General features: G+C 49.5%; 3 protein-coding genes across 6 annotated transcripts in view; 2 read left to right on the top strand and 1 right to left on the bottom strand.

Moving 5' to 3' along the window:
* Window positions 1–21,302, bottom strand: part of WDR25 (WD repeat domain 25) — a 163,743-nt gene extending 142,441 nt beyond the window's left edge. Inside the window, exons 1-2 of one of the 3 annotated variants that reach the window (XM_012471239.3) lie at window positions 21,246–21,302; window positions 16,169–17,005 (exon numbers count right to left, since the gene is read on the bottom strand). In XM_012471239.3, the coding sequence (XP_012326662.2) occupies window positions 16,169–16,966 (798 nt within the window). In that variant the 5' untranslated portion in view covers window positions 16,967–17,005; window positions 21,246–21,302. Of the gene's footprint in view, window positions 1–16,168; window positions 17,006–21,048 lie in introns of all 3 variants that reach the window. The other 2 variants (XM_012471238.3, XM_012471240.3) reach the window with 2 other exon arrangements.
* Window positions 17,853–18,163, top strand: LOC105730195 (high mobility group nucleosome-binding domain-containing protein 3-like). The gene has a single exon (XM_064374510.1). The coding sequence runs from the start codon at window positions 17,854–17,856 to the stop codon at window positions 18,085–18,087; it is 234 nt and encodes a 77-aa protein (XP_064230580.1). The 5' UTR covers window position 17,853; the 3' UTR covers window positions 18,088–18,163.
* A 102-nt stretch (window positions 21,303–21,404) lies between the features above and the next one.
* WARS1 (tryptophanyl-tRNA synthetase 1) overlaps window positions 21,405–22,521 on the top strand; it is a 39,429-nt gene continuing 38,312 nt past the window's right edge. The window contains exon 1 of one of the 2 annotated variants that reach the window (XM_012471243.3): window positions 21,405–21,492. The gene's annotated coding sequence lies outside the window, so the exon portion shown is untranslated. Of the gene's footprint in view, window positions 21,493–22,157; window positions 22,474–22,521 lie in introns of those variants that run through there. The other variant, XM_012471242.3, reaches the window with a different exon arrangement.

Below are 22,521 nucleotides of genomic sequence, written 5' to 3'. Positions count from 1 at the left end.
CTGCCACAGTTACACGACTACCCTTTTGGAGCTTCCAAGCAGGGAGGTGACTAGAACTATCCCAGAAAGGTTGAGTTCAAATGCCAGCCCTGTGCTTAGCAGCTACATGTCCTTCAATACCCCTCTCTGGTCCTCAGTTTTGTCATCTGTAAAGTGGGCATACGGATGCTGATGCTGCTGCCAGCTTGCATTATGGAGTGCCTGCCACACACTTGGTACTCTCCTGAGAGTCTGCCATGGGTTCTCTTGTTTAATCCTCAGAAGACTGAGGTGGATGCTGTTATCATCCTTGACTTATGATGAGAAAACTAAGGTCCAGAGGGTTAAGTAACTTACCCTAAGCCACACAGAAGGCACAGGGCTGGGGCTGAACCCCGAAGTAAGACGCCTGAGCTCTGCTGATTACCCAGCTGTGGGCAAATGAGATGTAAACCCCTGTGTGGTGCCCAACCCAGCACAAGCACAGGAAGCAGCAGCTGGCCTCAGGCTACTGACCGTCCAGGGCTGAAGCTGATGACAAGCCCAAGCGCTTCACCTGGCCATCTTCACTGTCCCTTCCCCACAGCGCACACGGCACAGGGCTGTCCTCTCCACCCACCTGGCTGCTCCTCATGGATTTCATTGTTGTTGTTTTTTGAAATAGAGGCTTGAGTGCAGTGGCACAATCATGGCTCACTAAAGCCTCAACCTCCTGGTCTCAAGCATCCTTCTGCCTCAGCCCCCCGAGTAGCTGGGACTACAGGTATGTGCCATCACACCCAGCTAATTATTTTAATTTTTTGTGGAGATGAGTCTCACTATTTTTTCCAGCTGGTCCTAAACTCCTGGCTCCTCATCTTCTAAGACCCAACTTGTCCTTCCCCTTACCCGAGGCTTTTCCTGTCCTCTGCCTCTAGCACTGACAGACCTAGCCCACTCTCCTGCGTATTCCTGTCCCCAGCACAGATAGCCCTGGAGGGCCTTTCTCCTCATCTCTCTTAAGTCCGCTTTGATGTCTGTGCCTCATTCGCCTTTTGCCAGCAAAAGTGGGTCTGGCCCCCTCTGAGCCCAGGGCCCGGTACAGAGCCAGAATTTAACCGATGGCTAGACAGACATACGGATGACCACGTGAAGAAAGAAGTGAGGAACCAGCCCTGCTGCCACTGCCACTGAGCACCCTCTCTGCTCACAGCAGAGACAGCGCAAAGCAAGGCCTGAGGCACTCACAGGCCACACAGCGGCAAGTCCAGAAGCCTGGCTCATGGAGACTTTCCGAGGCTCATCAGCCGAGCCATCTCCCAAGTCCAGCACCTCAACCACTGCCAGCAACGTCACACCACTGGGCTGGAAAACAGGAAGCCACATCTATAGGGACCTGAGCTCCTCTAGAGTCTGCTGGGGTCACTGCGTGTGCACCAGATTATTTGATCAACGAATCAAGGCAACTAAAGGCAAATTGGACTGCAAGCCTCACACGCTTAGGCACGTGGCGCAGGAGGCAGTCACAGAATAGACCTCAGCTTGGAGCTCTTGATAATACTTTCCATTTGTAAGAGCTTTATCGTTTACAGAGTGGTTTCACACATCTAACCTCCTCTGATCCTCACAGCCCTGTGAGGTAATTATTTCACAGATGAGAATGCGGGAGCTCAGAGAAACTAGAGGAGTGTGCTCAACTCTCTTTTGAATACGCAGTGTGTGGAGCAGTGTGTCTAGCTGTGTGTGGAGCTGTGCGTGGAGCTGTGTGTGGAGCTGTGTGTCGAGCGGTGTGTGGAGCAGTGTGTGGAGCAGTGTATGGAGCTGTGTGTGGAGCAGTGTGTGGAGCGGTGTGTGGAGCTGTGTGTGGAGCTGTGTGTCGAGCTGTGTGTGGAGCAGTGTGTGGAGCGGTGTGTGGAGCTGTGTGTGGAGCTGTGTGTCGAGCGGTGTGTGGAGCAGTGTGTGGAGCAGTGTATGGAGCTGTGTGTGGAGCAGTGTGTGGAGCGGTGTGTGGAGCTGTGTGTGGAGCTGTGTGTGGAGCTGTGTGTGGAGCTGTGTGTCGAGCTGTGTGTGGAGCTGTGTGTCGAGCTGTGTGTGGAGCTGTGTGTCGAGCTGTGTGTGGAGCAGTGTGTGGAGCTGTGTGTGGAGCTGTGTGTCGAGCAGTGTGTGGAGCAGTGTGTCGAGCTGTGTGTGGTGCGGTGTGTGGAGCGGTGTATGGAAATGTGTGTCGAGCAGTGTGTGGAGCAGTGTGTCTAGCTGTGTGTGGAGCGGTGTGTGGAGCTGTGTGTCGAGCTGTGTGTGGAGCGGTGTGTGGAGCAGTGTGTCTAGCTGTATGTGGAGCAGTGTGTGGAGCTGTGTGTGGAGCTGTGTGTGGAGCTGTGTGTGGAGCTGTGTGTGGAGCGGTGTGTGGAGCGGTGTTTGGAGCCGTGTGTGGAGCTGTGTGTGGAGCAGTGTGTGGAGCTGTGTGTGGAGCAGTGTGTGGAGCTGTGTGTGGAGCTGTGTGTGGAGCGGTGTGTGGAGCGGTGTGTGGAGCTGTGTGTGGAGCTGTGTGTCTAGCTGTGTGTGGAGCAGTGTGTGGAGCTGTGTGTGGAGCTGTGTGTCGAGCTATGTGTGGAGCGGTGTGTGGAGCAGTGTGTGGAGCTGTGTGTGGAGCTGTGGGTCTAGCTGTGTGTGGAGCTGTGTGTGGAGCTGTGGGTCTAGCTGTGTGTGGGGCTGTGTGTGGAGCTGTGGGTCTAGCTGTGTGTGGGGCTGTGTGTGGAGCAGTGTGTGGAGCTGTGTGTGGAGCTGTGTGTCTAGCTGTGTGTGGAGCAGTGTATGGAGCTGTGTGTGGAGCAGTGTGTGGAGCTGTGTGTGGAGCTGTGTGTGGAGCTGTGTGTCGAGCTGTGTGTGGAGCTGTGTGTGGAGCTGTGGGTCTAGCTGTGTGTGGAGCAGTGTGTGGAGCTGTGTGTGGAGCTGTGTGTGGAGCAGTGTGTGGAGCTGTGTGTCGAGCTGTGTGTGGAGCGGTGTGTGGAGCTGTGTGTCTAGCGGTGTGTGGAGCGGTGTGTGGAGCTGTGTCATGGAGCTGTGTGTCTAGCTGTGTGTGGAGCGGTGTGTGGAGCTGTGTGTCTAGCGGTGTGTGGAGCGGTGTGTGGAGCTGTGTCATGGAGCTGTGTGTCTAGCTGTGTGTGGAGCGGTGTGTGGAGCTGGGCTCCGCTTGAGCGGGGCCCCAAATGCAGTACTTCAGGGCAGAGCAGCTCACAGGCACCATCTTGGCCGTGACCACAGGACACCTAAGCCATAAGGGCCTTGGAGCCCGAGGCCTGAGAGGCTGACCCAGTGCCTGCATCTGCTTCCCAGCCGTCCAGCAGCATGGGCTCCAGCCTGCACTACGCCCTCCATGCAAACCGGTCCTCAATCCCTTTCCAAGTAGTCTACCCGCAAGTTGCCCAGTTCTGAGCACCGGAAAGTTCTTCACCATGTGCTGACCTCTTCCCCCAACCCACAGACTTTCCACCATGCGTCCTACTTCTGCCCTGGAAGCGAACTGAAATACGCCCCATTCCCCTCCCACAGAGGCCTTGCCAGCATCTGATGATGGCCACCATTCCCTGCCCCCAGGCTCACAGCAACACCGTAGGACACGCAGGTACCAAAACCATATCAGAACACACTTGAATGAGAAAAAAAGAACATGAAAAGAAGCCAGGATGAAAACAAACAACTTTTCTAAGCAAAGGTTGCAATGAAAATCTGTTTTAATTTGTATTTTTGTACCTTTCAAAATAACACTTCAACTAGTTCTGAAAGAGACCACTTCTGTTTATAAAAGCTCTTTCGTTTTCCCTACAGTTGTCAGGCTGTGTAAACACACTGTGAGTAGGGAGAGAGAAATTGCTGCTTGTGAAACTTTTAATGCTAGCATGTATGCGAATTAGAATTCTGAACTCAGCAGGTTAAAAATGTTCTGAACGCAATTTTGGTGTTAGTCTAAATAATTATAGATCACATTCACTTAGATAAGGGCCTTTGCCCCCTCAGGGCTTCAAGGGAAAATTCTAGGCACGATAGTTAAGCAAAATAGTTGGTTATTACGCAAGCTTTGCGGTGGCAGTGCAAATTGGTATAATCCTTTTGGAAAGCAATCTGACAGGAGACGTATCTGAACCCATGAAAATGTACAACCCTTTGACCCAGCAGTCCCACTTCTGGGAATCAGTCCAAAAGAAATAATCCAACAGAAAAGAGTTTCATGCATGAAGATAACCACTTCAGCATTATCTATAATAGCAAAAATTAGAAACCACCTAAGTGTCCAGGGCGGCTAAGTAAATTACAGTTAATCAACTCGATAGAGCGTCATGGAACCAGTGAAAATTGACGGCCCTCCAAAGACGCAGAGGCGGCTGGTGGCACGGAGAGCCTCGGGCAGGGCTGGGACAGAATGTTAAATGGAAAAACAGGCTGCAGAGCTGCACGTGCACTCTGGCAGACACAGCCCATATGGATCAGAAATGGATGGGAGGGTGTTCAAAGATAATCATAATTTCAGTGTATGGTCGAGTTGGGGGATCGCCCATGATTTGTAATGCTGCTGAATCATCTCCATACAGGGCAAAAGGAAGGGCAGAGGAGAAGGGGCAGGGGATGACAGAGGCTTGGACCTTTGCAATCACGTTTTCATCACACAGTTTGGAGATCTAACCAAGCAGAAGAAGACAGGGACATGGCTGGGGAAGAACCTACTCACTTATCCCAGAGCTGGGCTGTGCTGCTGTTTTTACCAACACAGTAGTGAGATCCCCCAAAATGTAATTACAGATGTAAAGAAAACAGTGGTCCTCAATTACACTGTCTAAAATGATCGAGGACCCCAAAGAGCTGTCGTTTTGGAGGATTATAGCTATGGATACTTCTTAGCATATTAGAAGTGAAAACTGAGGACATTTTAAAATATTTATTAATTTATGTAAAAGTAACAATAACAAACCCACCACATGTTAACAGAAATAACATATTCTTATAAAAATAACTCTATTTTCCAAGACCAAAAAAATTAGTGAGAAGGCATTGTTTACATTTGTGCAGCTCTCGTTAATGTCTGGCTTAATACAAGACAGCTGGGTCCTCAGAGCTGTGTCTGTATCTAATCTACTGCAACAGCACACGTCCCATAGCCTCTGGAAAACTCCATGTACACTCAGGAGAGAATGAGAATGAAAAAGGCAAATAACTCCTAGCTATTATTATGAAAATAGTTTTGACCCCCTGAAAGGGTCTCGAGGCCCCCCAGGGATTTACAGACCACACTAAAACCTCAGCAATAAATTACAGCATTAAAAACTGCTGCTGCAGTATGTGCAGGGAAAGAAGGGTTTAAATTAGATGTATAGTTGGAGCTCAGTTATGTCAAATCTTTTTTTTAAGGGTGGATGAAAATATACCAAAAAGTCTGCAGTCGTCGCCTCTGGGCGGAGAGAAAATGGGCAATTCGTTTCTTCTTTACGCCTTTCTGTTCTTTCCAGATTGCATTTCTTTTATGGCCAAAAACAACATTTCTTTTTTGAGGAAAGGTTTGGGAAGCTGTGGCGTACCCATGCCCTGCAGAATAAGCCGGATGGGAAGAAGGTCGTTTTAAGTCATTAATAGCCAGCGTCAGTGTGGGGGAGCATAGCGAAGCCGGCTGCCGGGGACCGAGGTGCTGCTCCTTAATCTGCCCATCGATCCCTGGCACCATGCATACATTCATCATGCTGGCGCACGGCCTGCCTCGGACCCACTGACAAGAATTGAAACCGGCTCAAGCTAATCACTGCTAGATGAAGGTCAAATATAGGTGACGATTTATCAGATTTCTGGGTGGGGGAGGACATGCCATGCTCTAGAGGCACGGACAATTACAAAGGGAAAGGGCCAGAGACTTGACGACAAAAAATGTCAGGTTTTCTCTGTTAAAAAAATTGATGAAATACCAAAACTCAACGTCACACAACACCCTGAGGGGAAGAGGATGAAATATGATAAAGGGTCAATATCGTTAGTATGTAAATTGCCCAGATAAGAGGAATGCTAAGACTACAGGAGATGAATGGACAAGAACCAGGATAACAAATGCTTGTTTAGCATGAACGAAGTGCCAGGCCCGTTCTAAAAGAGCTGTACGTAAATGAACTCATTTGGTTCTCAAACAAGACACCATTAAATTAGCAGACATTTTTAAAAGGTAATAATTCTGCCACTGTGGATGGTGAGAAGACGCAGCCACTTTTACACATAAATGATGGTGTGTGTCAGACGGTGAACACTGCAGAAGCCCGGAAAAGAGCCACACATATCTGCATGCTGGTGGGAACAGACATGCTGGAGAGTGAGAAATCCAAGCTGGAGGACAGGATGGAGAGTGCAATGTGCACGCTAAACACAGAGACCCTGACCCTCTTCCCCAGCTCAGATGCCAGAAGGCTGGCAGCAGGCCAAAAGCCCACCCAGAGAAGACACCTCTCTGAGAAGCTGACCAGGCTGGAGGAAATACATAACGATAATCCCAAGTGGGGTCCTAAGATAAGCGCCAGCCTGCCGCCTCGTAATCCTACATCCGGCCCGATGCGGACATGTCCCTCTGACCCCACACAAGTGTGCGTGCACACACACACACACACACACACAGAGCTTTTGGTCAGGTCAGCTTTTTAGGGCCTCCTACCCTAATTGGAATGAGCAGCAGGAAATCTCTTAACATGGAACGCAGACACCAAAACAAAAAAAAGACAAGGGAGATAAGAAAGAGACAAACGTTTCAGAAAACACAGGAAAACTTTCAAAGAACCCAAAGAGCTAAGAAAAAACCTTGTAAATATACAATAAAAAACAATATGCTATATTAAAAAAAGGAACATTCAGAAAATAAGAAACAGCTCTTGGAATGTAAAATATGACAGAACAGAACACTTCCCTGAATATATCTTATGCTTCAATTTAAAAGTTTATGACAGCAGAAATATGAATTCAAAAAAAAAGGATTGAAAAGATAAAGTGGAAGAAATTTCCCAGAAAAATAAAACAGAAAGGCCAAAAAATAGAGAAAAGAGGAGAAAGCCAGAAGCTCAATCCAGGGACATTCAGGAAGCCCAAGCAATCAGAGCCTCGAAGTCAATGACCTTCACCAGCAGCAGCCCTGGGAGTGCCGCCCAACTCTGTATGGCCCTCATCCCATGGGGGGCGGAGGTCCCCAACACCTCACTCCTGGCAAGGAAAGGCAGGCCTGGAACAGCCCCACGGCCCTGGCAAAGCAGAGTTATATGGCCGCTTTGGCTGTAGGTTTCTAAAGCCCTTCTGGTCCTTCCTGCATTTCAGCCAGTATCACAGTATTCCATGTGGAAGATCAAGGTACACTATCCTCATCAAGTTCAGGAAACTTCAGGAAGCTTGCCAGAGGGGAGGCCAGGTGAAGGCAGGCTTCCGGGGATCCTGGGCTGACACAGTTGGTCTCACTCACATGTACCTTCTGACGGCACCTCAGTGCGCCTGTCCTATGGCTTGCTCCACTCCCCACGATATATGACGGGTCTGCATGAGAGCTGTGTCCATCTGGGAGAATAGACAAAAGAAAACACCTGACAAGAAACAGCAGAAGCTAGGAGAAAAGCTTAGAAGGTCGGAATGACTTACCTAACCCCTCTCTTAAGAGGGAAAAATAACCATCTTGTGATTTTTAAATGCAGGCTACAAAAACCAAGTACCTATGGTATGATTAAAACTAGTTGATATACATATATGGGGAAAAAAGACTAGAAGGAAATGCTGCTTGCAAAATGTTCACAGTCGTTATGCTTGAGGGAAGGGTCTATGGTTGATCTTTTAATTTCTGCCATTTTCTTGCAATTTTTTCCAAAATTTTACCACTGTTATGATAAGACAAATTAAATCTAAAATAAACCATTTAGACACAGGCCATCACTGGGCATTAGACAGGCACCTTTAAGAGTCTATGGTGTCCAAGTTTTAAAAGCAACAAGAAATAATTTACTAGACTATCTCAACTCCTAAGTGCACCAATTTTGCAATCTGCATTTTTCAATTACATTAAAAGCATTTTTTCCAAATTGCTCTATTCTTCCCTTAATGACATGGGATGAGAGTGAATGCGGCTTGCTTCCCGAGGACAGAGCCTGCACCTTCACGTGGCTGTTTTCTTCCTGTCAGCATCTGGCGGGCACACGGCTCTGCCCTTGGTACACCGAACTGTTGAAGTTAAACGGAATGAAGTTATTAAAAAGCACAAAACACAGCTCGGGTTCCGCTACACTTTCCTTTTCTTATTCCTCTTCAACCCAAGGTTTTTTCTATAAGGCACAAGATTGTAAGGCAACTGGAACTGGGAAATGTCTCATTTGTTGGCCTCAGAAACGTCTCGGCTTTCACATGGGGGAGGAGGAGTGTCAAAAAAACTTCACTTCCCACAAAGGGAAGATTCCAGCTCAGAATCTCACGGCTCTTCCCAGAGGCTCGGCAGCCCTGCTGTCAACCAGCCTAAAGCCCCTCACTCCCAATCCTGGCGTAATTCAGGTGACTCTGAACTTCCTCTGGACAGTGGGAAAAGAGAGAAGCAAATATAGTGTCCAGACTGGGAAGCATCCAAACACCTACTGCGGGTCCTCAGGCAAGTGTCTTCCCTTCTCTGGGCCTCTAACAAATGAAAACAAACCAGATGATCGCTATGCATGCACGCACATGCACACACACACATCACCCATTCATTCTCTCCTCACCTTCATCTAATTACCCTGATGCACTGTTAATCATTCGCTCCCCAAATATCAAAGGCCCACTACCACAACCCAAACCTCCTTCCCAGCTGCGCCTCTCATTTCCAATAGATTTGCCTCGTGCTTAGAATAAATTGCCAATCATCTACATAATGTTCCACGACTCCTCACTCCACACATCAAATCATTTCTCAATCTCATTTTGTAAAATCCATCAAGAATAATTCTTTCAAAACTGAAATAAACCCTCACTCTGGCACTTGGAGCCATAAATTCCTTGTCTTTGAATATGAAATATATCACTTTCTACAAAGCACATCTATGATACCCTAATACAATCAGATTCACTAACAATGATAAATCAACAAGATCCTGTAATACATAAAAATGCGAATCCAAACCACCCCAGAAATCATCTCTTCTCCATATGTCCCTTAACAGAACCACAAGATCTGCAAGCTGGGATGGAGCTCGGACACCACTTGGGTGAAGTGGATACACTTTTCCATCCCTTATTCTCAGAGGCAGGAGGGCAGCATGGGGGTGGTAGCTCTTTCTGCTCAGGCTCTGAGTCTGACAGACAACTTCCCTGCTTGCCTCTATCATTTACTAGCTGTGTGACCACGGACAAGTCCCTTGACCTCTCTGTGCCTCAACTTCCTCATCTGTAAAATGGGAATGAGGACAGCCGTGGCCTCTCAGGCCTGTAATGAAGAGGAGATGGAACATTTAGAACATGCCCAGCACACGGTAAGCACTCGGCAATGGCTAGCCCTCTCCGTCCTCTCATCCGACGCCCAGTCAGAAGCCACAGAGCCGGGGACAGCACAGCGAAACCCCTCCTGGGTCTTCAGCCTCCAGAACAAAGTCCTTTCCTCCAGGTATGCATGGGGAGGTGCCCACGAGCCAGCTGACCCTGGTACCAGCTGACAGGAGGTGGCACATCTTCCCTGACCCACACTGCTCTCCTGGGTCCTCTGCTGTAAGGTTGCTTCACTCAGCACTGCCAGAGGCTCAGCTGCAAACCTGCCCTGGAAACGGGCAAAGGGCTATGCGATTCTTTCCCTTCTGTCATGCTTTAAATGTGACCAGTTTGGGGACAGGGACCCAGCTCTCCAACATGGACCTGCCAAGAGTTCAGTACATGAAAAGGGAGTGCATGAATGGCTTGGCACAAACAAACCTCAAACTCTTTAGATTCTGAACGTATTTATCACAAGAACACTGGAATTGAAATGCTTTAAAAAAATGCGTGCATAGAGACAGACAATGAAAAGATTCACAAAAACAAGAGTTACAGTAAGTTGGAGGATTCCAGGTGAGTTGTCTTTTCTATACTTTGTTTTATAACTAATCAATACAGGTACAGGGGAGTCGGAAACATGCTTCCTTAGCCTCTCCCTTGTCAGGCACTAGGCTGAATCCCTCATTTCAGTTCATTTCAATTAAGGCAACAACCTTAATTGGTGTCAATATCCACATTTTACCAGTGAAGAACTAGGGGATCAGAGAGGCTAAGTGATTTTCCCAAAGTCACACAGCTACGAAGCAGATATGGCATGGGAGCCGAGGAGTACAACGGTGGCACTGAAGGCTTGCCAGTCTCCTCAGGTCCCACTCCCCACACACAAGTGCTTTAGCTAATGCCTGGGTGTAAACCAAGGCCCATCTTAACTGCATTAAGGCAGCAAGAAAAGACAACATCTATGTATAGCCAAATTCACTGAAATATAGATTTTTTTTTTTTTAATGAAAGCAGGAAATTATAGGAAACAACATGGAAATGACAAAGTATGAAATTTGAGACAGTTATGAAAACATCTTTGGGGAAAAGTTTTTAATAAGGTAGAAAAATTCCCCTTACAAACATTACAAAAGACTGGGCAGCAGAGGAAAACTCAAAAGTGCACATACTATGCAATACGCCCAGTGATGTAAACAGATAGGAATGCAGGCCCAGGCCAGGGAGGCCCCTCATGTGAGCGAGGCACTGACTTGGGGTTGGGGGTTATCAATGATTTCTGTTTCTCCTTCATACTTCAAGTTTCCTGCAACGTCAAAGCTTTTCACAAGAAAATATTACACTCATGATCAAAAATCAAAAGTTTTTTTTTTAAGTATTTTAAGGAAGCTTGTTACTGAAAGAATTTCTAGAGCAAATTGTTCTGTAAAGCAAATAAACAACATCTAATTGATACAATTTCTTTTAAACCCTTCTGTGTTTTAGAACTGCAGGTCTTCATACAGGTACCACAGGCCCCTGGAAGCAGGAAACACACCTGATTCTTTTGGGACTTCCACTCCATGCCTGGCAGAGGGCTCCGTACATGGGAGCGTTCAATCAGGGCTGGCTGTGTTTGGTTAAAGCAGGCCACATACACGTTTTCCTTCAAAAACGGCATCAAAGTCTGAATTTCTACCTTTACGTGCAGTGGGTGTTGAAACATGTTGAGCCGAGCGAGTTCACTGGGAGATGAAAAGAGTGTATGAAAGGGTATCCGTGCTGGGATTACAGCTACGAGAAAACACGCACGTTCACAGGCAAGGGCAGGAAAGGATCATCAGGAAAGAAAGAGCAGCGCTGTGGAATTATGAGTCATTGTTTTATTTTACTTAATTTCTCGAGCTGTAAATTTTTCAAAACTAATATAAGCATATTTTACAGCTCACAGAACATTTAGAACACATTAAAATAAGTGTCTTTCTACTGTAATGTGCCCAATTGAAATGTATGAATTCCAAAGCTACATTTTAAGGCGATGAAGGAACTGGCACTCCATGTTCTTTAGATTAATCAGTTGGACTGTGCTGTTTTTCTCCTGATCAGAAAGAAATCATTTTTCAGTAAATGTTACCTTGAATCAAGGATTCTTCCACATTCTAGAAGCTTGGATGAGCTGCTTATATTGTCTTACTGTGCCCCCTAGTGGCGAATAGAATTTATGCATTCAAAAGACAATCCCTCCACAAAGGCTTGCGATAAAATCCAAAAATTTGTTTTAATCTTTATCGATCACTTAACATGTACACAATTTTGTGCCAGATGCTGAAGAACATAAAAATGGGTCTGGCTCAGGAAGCTTAAAGTCTAGTTAGGTGAAGCTGATATGGTTCCATGGCTACTTGTGTTAATTAAATAACACATGAGCACGTATCATTGAAGGGAGGAAATTCCTGGGGAAAAGCAAGAACTCAAGCACACACTAAGTGCCAGCTACGTGCCAGGCACTGCACTAGGTGATTCACATCTAATATCATTTACTTTTCACAAAAATCCAGCAAGGCATGTATAATGCTCTCCACTTTTCAGATACTCAAATGGAGGCTCAGAAGTGAGGTAACTTGCCAGAGACCAGACAGCCAGGGGCTGGCTGCAGAGGAAGGGCCCAAGCAGGTCTTGTCACCCCGCCCCCAAGCTCTTCCCTCCCTCCTGATCCAGCAGGGGCCCAGAAGGCACTCTGGCAGATTTTAACCAAAAGGCAGGGAGGGAGCACCCTGGGAAGGAAGCACCGAGTTGGGGAGTACACTGCTGCATCCGCCTCTTCCAGCTCATTCCCTGCTGCACCCACCATCTGCTCTCCTCCAGGGACTAGCTGCAGCCAGCCAGGACTCCTGCCTGCACCCAAGGCCCTGTACCCACTCCAGATCCACCACCCACACCCACACACTGCCTTCCCCGGGCCACCAGGCCCCCAAGATCTGCCATGCTGCCCCACCTCTGACACCAAGGAGAGAAAAGAACACCACGTGCTGCCCAGCCAGGCCACACACGAACCTGGTGGCCCAGCAAGCCTGAGGCATCAGCCAGGACTTCTGTCCACAGCTCCCGCCTGGCTCCTACCCGGTTCCCGATCTGTCTTCCCATCCTGGCTCCTCCAGCCCCTGCCACACACTCTTCACACTGAAAAGTTGCTCAAAGTCAATTTGCCCAAACCCAATTTGCCAAATAACCGCATCAGTGAAAACTGTCAAATATCTTAAAACACAGCCCTGGCCCACCATTTGTATCTATGGCTTATAAAAGCCCTGATGTTCACGGCAGCACAGTAAAAAGAGAGTCAGGAGATGCCAACCCCAGCAGCCATGCTGGCCCTGGCCCAGCCTCATGACAGCAGAGTGCTCTGCCCTGGGAAGGCACCCAGGGTGCACAGTGTGGTGAGGGGACTCCTGGAAGCTGTCTGGCAGGCCAAGGGGCCAATACCAGCATCATCACCTGCAGCTCACACCATCTCCTCAGGACAGGTGGGCACAGCAGCGGACCCTGGCCCCACCCAGGGCAGCCCCACAGACCTCAACCCAGGTCTGACTCCCAGCCCAGGAGCAGGGATTCCTACCACAGTCCCTCAGTCTAAGCCGCCCTCGCTGTTATTCCAAGCTGGGCCAGCTGCGCCCTCTTCTGGTCATGAGGTGTCACAGTCAGTTGGCTGCTCACAGTTTCCCCTCCATGGGGGCAGAAACATATCCCAACATCCACGTCTACTCCACAAGGCCAAAAATCAGTGCCTCCACTCAGGTGCTCTCTGCTCAAAAACTAACATGGGGATGCTTCTGTTTAGGAAGTCTCAATTTCCCAGGCAAAAGTGACCCAAGCTGCCTCCCTGCCAGCAGGGCCCAGGGAACACTTGACGACACGGGACAGAAGCCAGTCCCACAGGGCTCCAGATCTGCTGCTCACCATCAGGACAGAGGACTCTGGAGGCGGGCACGCAGGTGGGCATCCACCAGGACACACCTGCCGCCCCACATCTCTCCAGGAGGCAGTGCCCTGAGTGGAGGCACGCCACCCATCTCTGCCTATAACTAACCTCTCCTCCAGTCTGTGCTGCCGTCGGCCTGCCTGCCCTCTCCCTCCCTCTGGGTACCACCCCTCAGCCAGGACTACCTTCCACAAAGCCCCTGCCACATGTCAGCACCTAGACTGGGTGCCTTGGACGCTACCATTCACTCCAACTCCAGCCCATCCACTGCTCCACGGCACTGCCCCAAGAGGTGAGGCTGCAATCACCCCTGCAACAAGAGACAAGGGCAGGAGGCCCTGGGCCCAGCTCCCAGGGCCCACAGGCAGCAGCGGAGAGCAGCACATTCAAACAGTGGACAGTCATGAGGACACCCAGAGGTGAAAGGCTGGACACGAGGACACCCTGCCAACCTGCCAAATTCCCAAGTGGGGGGATTTGTGTGTCTTGATCACTGCTGTTTCTCCAGCCCCTAAAATGGGACATTGCACAAAGCTAGAGCCCACTAAACATGTATTCACTGGACCCAACGGGGAGCTTTTCAGAGAAGATGACTTTCCAGGCTGGGCATCGGCTGTGGAGCAGGTACCCAACAGGTAGGAAAGCAAAGGGAGGGGACCCTCGAGAGGGCGGGGCATGAGAGAAGCATGGAGGAAAGAAGGATCCCCCCCCCGCAACAGGAAGGCAAGTGCCCGGAGGACAAGGGCCACCACTCAAACTCCAGGGCCAGCCAGACACTGCCCAGGCCCACCAGCAACCCTCTGATGGGTTCCCCACTCTCCAGCCCCTGCAGCGCAGACTTGGGAAAGAGAGTGGAGAAGCCCCAGGGCCACAGGGTCAATGCCAACACACTGTGACCCATACCAGGGATGCCAGAAGCCTCCAAACACACTTCACAGTACCCAGTGTTGCAGGAAAAGCACCAAAGACATGAGTGAAAATCCCAGAACGCCAGGCTGAAGAGAGAATATGACTTTCTCTCCCCCAGGACTCTATGAGTCTTGCCAGAAAAGAGCACAGACAAGCCACTTCACGACTACAATTTGCCATTTAAAAATGACACCCATCAGGCCGGGCACAGTGGCTACCCCTGTAATCCCAGCACTTCGGCAGGCCGAGGCAGGCAGATCACAAGGTCAGGAGTTCGAGACCAGCCTGACCAACCTGCAGAAACCCCATCTCTACTAAATATAAAAAATTATCCAGGAGTGGTGGCACACACCTGTAATCCCAGCTACTCAAGAGGCTGAGGCAGGAGAATTTCTTGAATCCAGGAGGCAAAGTTTGCAGTGAGCTGAGATCGTACCACTGCACTCCAGCCTGGGCAACAGTTGAGTGAGATTCCATCTCCAAAAAACAACAACAAAAAAATGACACCTATCAATTCAGCTCATTTCAAAGACATCTCTATACCTGGAGCTTCCTTTCTTCGCTTTAGAAAATGCTTCCTAGAGAGAAAAGCTCAAAATGTAATTTGCAAATGAAGTGATCTAGGAAAGTTGGTTCCAGAACTCTGAGGAAGCAAGGGCAAGGGAACCACCATTTGCTGAGCCCCTATGAGGTACCTAGCTCTGTGCAAGGCACTTTTCCAGCATTTTTCTCACATGAGCACATGACCAGGTATGATTCTGCCCTTTTACAGAGGAGACGCCAGACTCCACAGGAAGGCAGCCGGGCCAGTGGTCAACCAGCTGGCTACTCTGCAGCAAAGCTGATGTGAAGCCAAGGCCCTCAAAGGTACTTCCTTCCCGAGAGCTTTTTGTTCAGTTGGCATTTAGTTGGCACCCACTACATATCAGGTGCTTTGCTAGCTGTGAAGAGAGAGAGGAGAGACGCAGTGCACAGCGAGAAGGCTGGAGACAGGTCCCCGGCAGGCACAATGACACACGACACTGTGCCTGCATACTGTGGGGATGCATTACTATTACTTCAGTAGCCTGGAAAATAAATAAGACAATGCAAAAAGGAGTTTCCATGTAAAACCAGAAGTCCCCAGAAGGACATGTGAAACCCTCCCTGACCTTGCTTCCCCGGCCTCCAGCCCCTCACACGCTCATGCTTGAAGCCAGCTCCCAGGCCCTCATGCTTAGAGCCGATGCATACACAAGGCTCCTGCAGCCAACGTGCCCTCCTGCCCCCATCCCCAAGAAAACCTTCCCATTCCTCAGGAGGCTTTTGCTGAGCCCTCCTGGGCTAGGCTGGGGCCCCTCCCATTGGGATCCCAGAGCACCTGTGTGTCCTTACTGGGGGACCTGTCCTCACGGCCCAGGGTTGCATTTGTCTACCTGTCAATGGCTCCTGCCACATTGTGCAAGCCTGACACCAGGGGCTGGGTCTATCTGCCTCTCTCAACAGCTCCTGAAACCCGCACAGCACCGGGCACAGAGCTGGCATGGCTCAGTGCTCCACAGGGTCACAGAGGATGTCCCCAGTCCCCAGGGCTTGGTCCTGGGCCTGCTTTTCTTCTCCTACTAATCACTCTCACAGCCTCCGAGAGGGATAAGAAGCAGTATCCTCTGGCGACCTGAGCAAAGCAGCATCAGGGAAGGGGTGGGGCAGGAGGGTCTCATGACCCTGGGCTGACCACAGATCACCCTTTTTCGGATGCAACAAAGAGAATTACAGAAATACACACACACACAAAAGTTCAGCCTGTAACCTCCCTCCACTTCACTGTTACTCCAGCAGCGTATTCCTAAGACCATCTGAAAGCGGAAGTTTTCACTCAAGTCTTACCTTGAAAGTTTTATCCATGGAAGTGGAGAGAAGCATGTGGCTCTGAGAAAGCACTGGACACCACTGAACGCTGTTGACAGGGCCCCTGTGGCCTCTCAGGTAGAAAAGCACTTTCTGGGGAACCGTGGTTTCTTTATAATGGCTGTTCAAATACGGCTGAATAAACTCAGACACTCTGGGGGCCACACAAAGAGGGGCTGGGGCCCGCCCTGCAGGGCACCCCTGTGGCGCCGCCTCGTTAGCCTTGCCTGTTTCCATGCGTAAGGCCGGCAGCTGTCTTAGTCTTTTGGGGGTATAGGGTACGACACCGTCCTCACACTTTTTCTTCTGCAAAGAGCTGCCATTTTTACCTACGGTTTGAGACTCACTTTGAGCACAGAAAGATGACTTGGAAAAGTCCCGGAAGAGTTTTACTTGCTTAAAGCGTGCAGCTGCCAGGGGCACGTGGCTGGCTGGAACATGGCTCGTCCACAGAGAAGAACGAGAAGGCTCGTTGGTGGGGAAGGTGACTTGAGGCTCCTTCCCGGGCCACTGTAGCCTCTGGCTAGGGCAAGATCCCCGATCGCTTCTCCCAAGGCAAGCCAGTGGGAGGTGATAGCCGCCTGGGTCCCCGCAAGAGCCATGCTTTGTGGGCTGTGCCCCTCCTTTGGGCACATCCAGTGTACCAGATGCAAAATCCTGCCCAGGCGGTCTGGCCACACCAGAAGTGTCTTTCACCTGGCCCATGGCATTCAAACTTCCTGCAGGCTCTGTCTCAGCCTCCGAGTCCGAATCATCATAAGCTACCAACGAAGCCATTAAAGACAGAGTTCTTGCTGTCCTTCAAAGCCAAACCACCTAAGATCAAACAAAGTCAAGCGTCAGAAAATGTGCATGGAAGAATATGTGTGTAGTTATAAGAAAACATGTCACCTAGGAAATCCAACAATTCAACACTCCCAAAAATAAACACGGGTCGGCCAGGCACAGTGGCTTACACCTATAATCCCAGTACTTTGGGAGGCCAAGGTGGGTGGATCACAAGGTCAGAAGTACAAGTCCAGCCTGACCAACACGGTGAAACCCCCCATCTCTACTAAAAATACAAAACTTAGCTAGGTGTGGTGGCGTGTCCCATAATCCCACCTACTCAGGAGGCTGAGGTAGGAGAATGGCTTGAACCAAGGAGGCGGAGGCTGTGGTGACCCAAGACCCCGCCATTGCACTCCAGCCTTGGTGACAGAGCAAGACTCCATTGTCTTAAAAAAAAAAAAAAAGAATAAACACAGGCTGAGCACGGTGGCTCACCCCTGTAATCCCAGCACTTAGAGAGGCCCAGGCGGGCAGATCACCCGAGGTCAGGAGTTCAGGACCAGCCTGGCCAACATGATGAAACCCCATCTCTACTAAAAATACAAAAATTAGCGGGGTGGGGTGGCAGGCACCTGCAGTCCCAGCAACTCGGGAGCCTAAGACAGGAGAATCATTTGAACCTGGGAGGTGGAGGTTGCAGTGAGCCAAGGTCATGCCACTGCACTCCAGCCTGGGCAACAAGAGCAAGACTCCGTCTCAAAAAAAAAAAGAGGCCAGGCTATGCCATGCCCCTCCTCGCGTGAGCAGCTGCCGCAGCAGAGGCAGCATCCAGCGGCAGTGCCAGCAGTTCCAGCTGGTTGCTTTACTTTTTGCTTCACCAACATAGAGTCATTATGCCGAAGAGAAAGTCTCCAAAGAATGCAGAGGGCAAAGATGGATCCAAAGTAACTAACCAGGAGCCCACGAGACGGTCTGCCAGATTGTCAGTGAAACCTGCTCCACCAAAACCTGAACCCAAGCCAAGAAACACATCTGCTAAGAAAGAACCTGGAGCCAAGATTACCAGAGGTGCTAAAGGGAAGAAGGAGGAAAAGCAGGAAGCTGGAGGGGAAGGCACAGAAAACTGAATCTGTGGATAAGAAGGGAGAATGAATTGTCATAAAAAATTGGGGTTGATTTTATGTATCTCTTGGGACAACTTTTAAAAGCTATTTTTACCAAGTAATTCATAAACGCTAATTTTTTAGGACTCTACTAGTCAGCATACAAAAATATATAAGGATGGACATTTCACCCTCTCATAGTCATGCTTTTTGGAAATTCACATCATCCTCAAGTAAAATAAATACAAATTTAATATTGGAAGCTGTCAAATTGATTCAGCATCCATGCACTTGCTTTAAAATTTAGTCCTGTGCATACTGTGGTGTTTTTACTGTGCATATTTGAAATTTTCATGCAGTTTTTCTAGAGCAATGATCAGTGGTGCTTTTGTACCTAGGTTTTATGTGACTTTAATGAAACATGGATAGTTGTGGCCACCTGCTATCTGTGGTTTAAAATAAAAGGTTTTCTTGTATGAAAAATAAAATAAAACAAACACACACAAAAGGCTTTTCTACACACCAGGCATAATTAGTTAGAAGATACAATTTTTGAAATAAATACTATGCGATAGCTGGAGGTAAATCTATAAAAAATAAGCAAGACCTACATGAAGAAAACTAAAAGACTGGGCATGGTGGTTCATGCCTGTAATCCAAGCATTTTGGGAGGCTGAGGTAGGCAGATCACTTGAGGTCAGGAGTTTGAGACCAGCCTGACCAACATAATGAAACCCCGTCTTTACTAAAAATACAAAAATTAGCCAGTCCTGGTGGCACATGCCTGTAATCCCAGCTACTTGAGAGGCTGAGGCAGGAGAATCTCTTGAACCTGGGAGGCAGAGGTTGCAATGAACTGAGATTGCACCACTGTACTCCAGCCTGGGCAACAGAGGGAGACTCCATGTCCAAAAAAAAAAAAAAAAAGGAAAGAAAACTAAAACTTTTATTGAAGAACATAAAAGAAGACCAGGGCTGGGTGCGGTAGCTCACACCTATAATCCCGGACCTCTTGGTGGATCACTTGAGGTCAGAAGTTCAAGACCAACCTGACCAATATGGCAAAACTCCATGTCTCTACTAAAAATACAAACATTAGCCAGGATGGTGGCAGGCACCTGTAGTCCCAGCTACTCGGGTGGCGGAGACAGGAGAATTGCTTGAATCTAGGAGGCAGAGGTTGCAGTGAGCCATGATCGCCAGTCTGGGCAACAGAACAAGACTCTGTCTCAAAAAAAAAAAAGGGGGGCCTGGAGGACAATGCCTAGAGAGAAAGATCCAGGGCTACTTTACAAATGCCTTTGGAAGGTCCATTTTGGTCATACGTGTTACAAGTTTCAACACATCATTTCTACCCCAGCAGCCTCACTGCAGAACTCTATCCTACACAAATACTAGCATATGTTTGCTAGATGTATAAATCCATGAAGATAAATGTACAAAGAAAACCTGCTGCACTGCTTATTAGCAACAAATGAGAAGAACATAGGCTCATCATCATGCATGAGGTTAGGTCTGAAAATTTAAATCAAAAGCTGTCCAGGATCCACGGTGGGAAAGGCCTGCCACTATCCTCTGCAACCTTTCCCTTGTACTCCAGCCCTTCCCTCTTTTCTCTCTGCCTGGAGCATTATTCCCCCGGATATCCCATCTCCATAGCAGTCAGCTGGAGAGACAGGCCCACAGCACAAGGCTAAGGTCCTGAGGTATCTATCCGTCCTCCCAAGAGTGCTGGGAGCAATTCTAAAGGCATGATCCAAATCCACCCGTTTCACTCCCAACACACAGATTCACACTGCAGTGAATTTCCACTTGTTAAAAAAAATCCTTTCTGAAATTCTGGACCATCGTGCACTATAAATTGTTAACAATTAGTTCCCAGAAAAAAGTGCTTTGGTCTGGATCAATGTTTTACTTCTGTGCTGTTAGCACCAAGTACAATTCAGAGAAAAAGGATGCTAGGCACACCCGGGACAGCAGAGGGCGCGGTGGAACAGCACAGAACGCTCAGGCAATAGAGCAGCTTCAAGAAAACCCAGTGCACCCCACCTTAATCAAACAGGCCAAGCTCCTCCTCCATCCCCCAACAGGTGGAATCAGGTCAGCATCAACAGATTCCCTCCAAGTCCTTTGCTAAGTCATTCCATACAGCCTGCCTATTAGCCATCTCTTCTGCTAGACAATGGGTTTCAATGTCCCCTGGAATCAACCACCCAACCCCTTCCACCCTTTCCCCCAAATGGCACCATTCGCCTCTGCCAAGTCAGCATCATTCCATAAATGTCTGTAGTCAGCCTCCTCTAGTAATGCCGCCCCAGTTCGCAGCCCACTCCAGGCAGGTAACATCTTCCACACACAAAGCCAAAGTTCAAATAAAACTTCTAAAGCCAGCCAGCTCATCTCAGATGGAACTAATATAATATGAAAGACTATAAACTGATGGAATTGTGCAGTGCAAATAATTTGGCATTTCTGCTCTCTAAATACTAAGCCTGGTCCGGAGGCCAGTCTCAATTCCTCTGCCTAGGCACCACCCACCATAGCACCCGACTCCTTGCTGTCAAAGGGATGCCACCAGATTCCCACCACCAGGGTGCCCGTCCTCCCTCTGGGAAGAGGTGAGGGATTAAACTAAAAGGAACAGAGACAGCCAGATGGAAGAGAAGGCAGGGGCACTGAAGAGTCCAAGGAAGGAGCGAGTGGCTCTGACAGTCACTATCAGCATGTCAGCCCCATGAGGACAGGACTTTCTGTGTTTGATTCACTATTAGAAGCCCAGCGTCTAAAAATATTTCTGGAATGCAAACAGGTGGGAGAGGGGATATGTAGAAGTAAAAGAAATAGGATATTCCATTCAACAAACATTTCCTGATTACCTATTCTTTGTCAAGCCCTATGCTGGGTCTGGTGTTGGTGGAAATTAAACACAAAACACAGATCCCCCCGGAGACCCCCGACCGATGAAGGTAACAAACAAGATACGACCAGAGATGGGTTTTGAAGGATGAATGGAAGTTAGCCGAGTTGTCAATAGTAACAGGAAAGGTGGGTCCAAAGCACAGCGCTTTCTGAAGGAACAGGAAGTGAAAGGAAAGCGAGCGACCATGACCGCGTTAAAAGGCGCGGGGCGCTTCGGGCGCTGCCCAGTCCCGGCCCCCTCCAGCCCGGGGCCCGCTGCTCACCACACGCACCGGAAGCGCTCCGTTCTCCCGGAGGCAGACCCGCCAACACTGCAAAGTACAGTCGCGTTCCGGCGCGGCGCCGGAGCCGCCAGCCAATCAGTGGCGGCCTCTGCCCCGCCCCTGCTTGAACAGCCAATGATGGCACCGTCGGGACGGAAGTTGTTCCGTCCGGACGGCGTTTCCACGGACGCCCAGGAGAAAACCCTTGGCTGAGCCGGTATCGCTGACTGGCCCGACTGGGCGCCGGGTAAGCGAGGGGAGTGAACCCGGGGCGGAATGCGGGAACAAGGGAGGGCGTGATGGAGGGACGCCGGCATGGCACCCAACGGCCTGACCCTCCTGGGAATATCCTCAGAGCTCGGCTTGCTGCCCACCACGTTCTGGCACCGTGAGGGGCGCGGAGCCTGCCGGCGACCCCTCACCCCTTTCCTCTGAGCGCCGCCTACCCACCCCTTCTCCGTTTCCCGCCGGCACCGGCCCTTCCATCGTCTCCACCTCTTTCCTTTTCCCGAGGAGAGAGGCCCCCATTTTTATTTAGCGCCTGCCATGTGCCAGAGGCTTTGCGTGGTGCTGCCCTTAGTTCCCTCAGTGGTAATGTTAGCAGGCTTCTGCATGCCCATTTCACGGATGAGGAAATCGAGGGGAAGCAGAAAAGCAATGTGACCCTTGCCCAGGGTTTCGAGTCGGTCCAAGCTGGGATTGAAATCCAGGCGTCTGTGACACCAGAACTCCTGATCTTTCCACCACACTGCACCGCCCCAGTGAACAGATGCGGGGAATTTAGTTTCTCTTTCCACCGCCCACGACTACACACAAACACTGTCACACAGATGCTGAGGGTGGGGAACGGGAAGAGGGTGGGGAGGTTATTTGGAGGCCAGCGTGCGATGAGGGGTGGCTGATGCAATGACCAGCTAATCGCTCGGTTCTCAAGAGGGTTTCATTGGTCTCAACCTGGCCCCCCAGCCAACCCACCCCGATTGGACAGTCTCAACAGGAAGGTTGGTCAAGAGCTCAAGTGTTTCTGAGAATCTGGGTGATTTATAAGAAACCCTTAGCTAATGCGGGGTGGGAGTGGTAAACAAAGGCTCTTTTCTCAGAAGGGAAAGTGAAAGAAAGAGGGGAAGAATATTAAAGACCACTTCTAGGCAGAAGAGCAGGGCATTCTCAGCTGCTCAACTGCCCAGCGTGACCAGTGGCCACCTCTCCAGTGCCTTCCACAATCTGGGTATGTATTGTTACCTTTGCCAGGCTTAGAGTTTGTTAGTGTTTTTAC

This window comes from Aotus nancymaae, unplaced genomic scaffold (assembly GCF_030222135.1).
Source record: "Aotus nancymaae isolate 86718 unplaced genomic scaffold, 86718_ANA_hifiasm-v0.15.2.pri h1tg000011l, whole genome shotgun sequence".
Lineage (NCBI taxonomy): Eukaryota > Metazoa > Chordata > Mammalia > Primates > Aotidae > Aotus > Aotus nancymaae.
Note: the sequence above shows the minus strand (reverse complement) of the source record. Positions and strands in the feature narration are given on the sequence as shown.

What these genes read in the sequence shown, in the direction of transcription:
- LOC105730195 (XM_064374510.1), top strand. Translation starts at nt 17,854, where the DNA reads ATGCCGAAGAGAAAGTCTCCAAAGAATGCAGAGGGCAAAGATGGATCC.